Source organism: Triticum aestivum, chromosome 1B, assembly GCF_018294505.1.
Source record: "Triticum aestivum cultivar Chinese Spring chromosome 1B, IWGSC CS RefSeq v2.1, whole genome shotgun sequence".
Lineage (NCBI taxonomy): Eukaryota > Viridiplantae > Streptophyta > Magnoliopsida > Poales > Poaceae > Triticum > Triticum aestivum.
Genome location: NC_057795.1, coordinates 608,004,673 through 608,007,976, shown reverse-complemented (window position 1 = coordinate 608,007,976; position 3,304 = coordinate 608,004,673). Strand labels below are relative to the sequence as shown.

The following is a 3,304-nucleotide window of genomic DNA, read 5'->3' as shown; positions in this document are numbered from 1 at the left end:
GTATGTGTATGATATGCTAAATATTATTGTATAAAGCCTATTCAAATACAAAACAAATAAAAACAAATATGCAGGAAAAAAACTAATAAAACTAGTAGTAGCGAGGGGGGAAATTTAGCACTAGCACCGACTTACCAGTAGCGCTTCCCGCTAAACAGCGCTGCAGATAATATCAGTAGCGCCCTTTTCTAAAGAGCGCTACAGCTATTCACTGTAGCAGTAGCGTGGGACAACAGGCGCTACTGCTATACGTTAGCTGTAGCGCCTTATTAGTAGCGCCGGTACCCGCGCTACTGAGAGGGCCCAAAACCCGCGCTGCTGCTAGGCTTTTCCCTAGTAGTGAACTGGCGAGCGGCGACGGCGAGGGCGAGCGGCGAACGGCGACGGGGATGACGACGAGGTAGATGCTCATGGCTGGGTGTGGGGTGGCCCGTGGCGCTTGCCGTTGCTCGATCTGACGCGGAAGATAGACGACGATGCGGAAGGGGCTCGATCTGACGGTTGGGAGGCAGTGCATCGGACGGCCTGGGCTCGACCGGCCCAATTGTTGGGCCGGCGCACCGGCGCGGATCACTGCCCTTAAATTTGAGTCCACATCAATATTTTTCCCGTTGCAACGCACGGACATCTGTGCTAGTCATACAGTAAATAACAATCATACTTTCCTTGTATTTCCAAAAGGAAAATTAAACTTTCCCTGGGAAGAATGATTTTTTTTTGGAAGCACGGGTGGAGGACGCTACTTCTTTACCCAAAGCCCTCGACGGTGCACTCGAGTGATTACTTGCAAGATCCGACGGCCGTCGACGACCCGGTGACATGTCCCGGTGCGCCCACCACCGCATAGCTAGCAGCAAGTAAAGCCAACCCCAAGGTAAAAGCTTCCGATATTTCTTCTGTAAGAAAAGCTTCCAAACCATGGCGAGTTCTCGCCTCGCTCTCGGCGTTGTACTACTGCTCGTCGGTGGGTAATTTGTGCTTACAAACTAAATCGTATTATCCTTTTCAATTCAACGGAGAGTTGGTTCGGCAGGCTGCTTAACTTGGTCTCTTCTTGCAGCGGCGGCATCGGGCGCGGCGGCGTTTAGAACGGGCAACACGACGGCCATCCACATCGGCAACACCAAGGCCTGCATCGCCGGCTATGGGGGACTCGAGGATCCAGGCCTCTCGTACAAGCTGTGCATCCCCTCCTGGGTCGCCTTCACCCCCAACGGCACCCTCTTCGGCGAGGCCGCCTTGAACCACGCCGCCGTCAGCCCCGGGACGGCCGTCTCCGGCTTCAAGCGGGTCCTCGGTTCCAAGTACCAACTTGTTTTCTTCCCTCCTCCGCCGACGTCGATGGTATTTTTTTAGAACAAAGGCTGGAGAAAAAGCCCGGCTTTGAATTAACAAAGCCATCAACCGGCCAGGAATTACATCAGACAACATCTTACAAGAGAAAAAAAGAAACAACGACGGTATTAATTCAAGTGTTATATATCTGGTTCTGGTTGCAGGATGTTTGAGGACGTGGTGAAGGTAGAGATGGAGCTGGTGCCGTACAAGCTCGTTGGGACCCAGGCCGGAAGGTGTGCTATCCAGATCGAGACCGAGGAAGGCGGCGCCGAGGTTTTCTCCGCCCACACAGTCGCCGGCATTCTCATATCCAAGCTTAAGCGGATGGCGGAGGCGCACCTGGGCCGCAAGATCAGGAGCGCTCTCCTGACCGTCCCCTGGCACTCGAGGGACTACCAAAGGCACCTTCTCGCAACGGCCGCCCGGCTCGAGGGCGGCTTCTCCGCCGCGAGGTACGTCGACGAGCACGTTGCAGTGGCCGCGGCGCACGGCCATCACGAGAAGGCGCGCCAAGACAAGGTCATCCTCGTCTTCCACATGGGCGGCCGCACGACCCACGCCACCATGTTCAAGTTTCGGGACGGCACGGCTCGTCTCATTGAAGGGCGCCATGATGCCCGCCTGGGCGGCGACGACTTCACCGGCCGGCTCGTGGACCACTTCATCCAGCTTATCAGGGAGAAGCACGGCCGGGACCTCCGCCGGGACGACGGCGCGCTCCGGGAGCTGAGGGCGGCGTGCGAGAGGGCCAAGAAGGCGCTAACCTACTGGGACACCACGCTTGTGAAGGTGGAGTCGCTCTTGGACGGCGCGGATTTCTTCGAGACGCTCACGAGGGCCGAGTTCGAGGAGCTCAACCGTGATCTGCTGGCGAGAGCCACTAGCATGGTGGACCTGCTGGTGACGTGGAGGTGGTGGCTCCCTCCCGGCCGGTGGGACAGCATAGACGAGATCATCCTCGTCGGCGGCAGCGTGAGGATCCCCAAGATTCTTGAGTTTTTCAGGGACTATTTCCATGGTCGGGAGCCAATTGTGGAGGAGGAAGCGGCGATTCGCGGCGCTGCTCTGCTCTCCCGCCCCGAGTCTGCAATGTTCACATACGACAACTGCGATTGCCATGGAAATCCTTTGCAGGCGTCTGAAAACATAATTGAATAGATCATAGGGTTTTGAGTATTGTGGTGCTACAAATAAAATTGTACGTGCTACTTTGTAGTCATCACCTTTTTTGGATGAGACAATCTAGGACATGGAGTTTCTGGACGTGGGTGCATTCGCGTGACTGAACAGTAGAAAAAGAACAACTTTAAAAATATTATATATCTTTTTCAGGACAAACATTGTTGAATGTTTTACCAACAAGCAGAATTTCGTAATGAAAAAGAATTTGTGTAGGTATGGAGAAGAAAACAAAAATGATGTTGTGAAAAGGGTAATTCCTGAAAGTATTTTGTTTTTTCTTCCAGACCTCAATGAATATTTTTCCGTCATGAAATTTTCTAGGACACGTCTAGCGAGCTGTCCGCTGCTCCGTAGCGCTCCTCCCGATTAGGAAGTTCCCTATCACCTCCCCCCTCTCCAGGATAGGAAAGTGTCCCAGTCCACCCTTGATCCCCCCATTCCCGCGTCTAGCCATCGAGCCGAGAAAAAACACACCTGGTCCCCTCCCTGGCTTCCTCCCCGCCCCCCTGTGTTTCTCCTCACCGTCTCCTTCCTTCTCCTCACCTAACCCACGTCTCATCTTCTTCTCCCCCAATAAACACTACTAGGGAAAAGCCTAGCAGCAGCGCGGGTTCTAGGTGTATCAGTAGCGCGTGGACCGGCGCTACTAATAAGGCGCTACAGCTAACTCGTAGCAGCAGCGCGTGCGCTCCCGCGCTACTGATATACAAGTGCAGCGGCAGCGTTCTTACAGGGAGCTCGCTACTGCTAATAGCTATAGCGCGCTTCTCCTGTGCGCGCTACT

The 3,304-nt window shown here is 54.3% G+C and overlaps 2 protein-coding genes across 2 annotated transcripts; both read left to right on the top strand.

Annotated features, from left to right (window-relative positions):
• The first annotated feature begins 887 nt into the window (after positions 1-887).
• LOC123080425 (luminal-binding protein-like) lies at positions 888-1,508 on the top strand. The gene is made up of 3 exons (XM_044503353.1): positions 888-964; positions 1,061-1,344; positions 1,500-1,508. The coding sequence occupies exons 1-3, from the start codon at positions 919-921 to the stop codon at positions 1,506-1,508; spliced, it is 339 nt and encodes a 112-aa protein (XP_044359288.1). The 5' UTR covers positions 888-918.
• Positions 1,509-1,527: 19 nt separating this feature from the next.
• LOC123080419 (luminal-binding protein 4-like) lies at positions 1,528-2,496 on the top strand. The gene has a single exon (XM_044503342.1). The coding sequence runs from the start codon at positions 1,528-1,530 to the stop codon at positions 2,494-2,496; it is 969 nt and encodes a 322-aa protein (XP_044359277.1).
• The last annotated feature ends 808 nt before the right edge of the window (positions 2,497-3,304 follow it).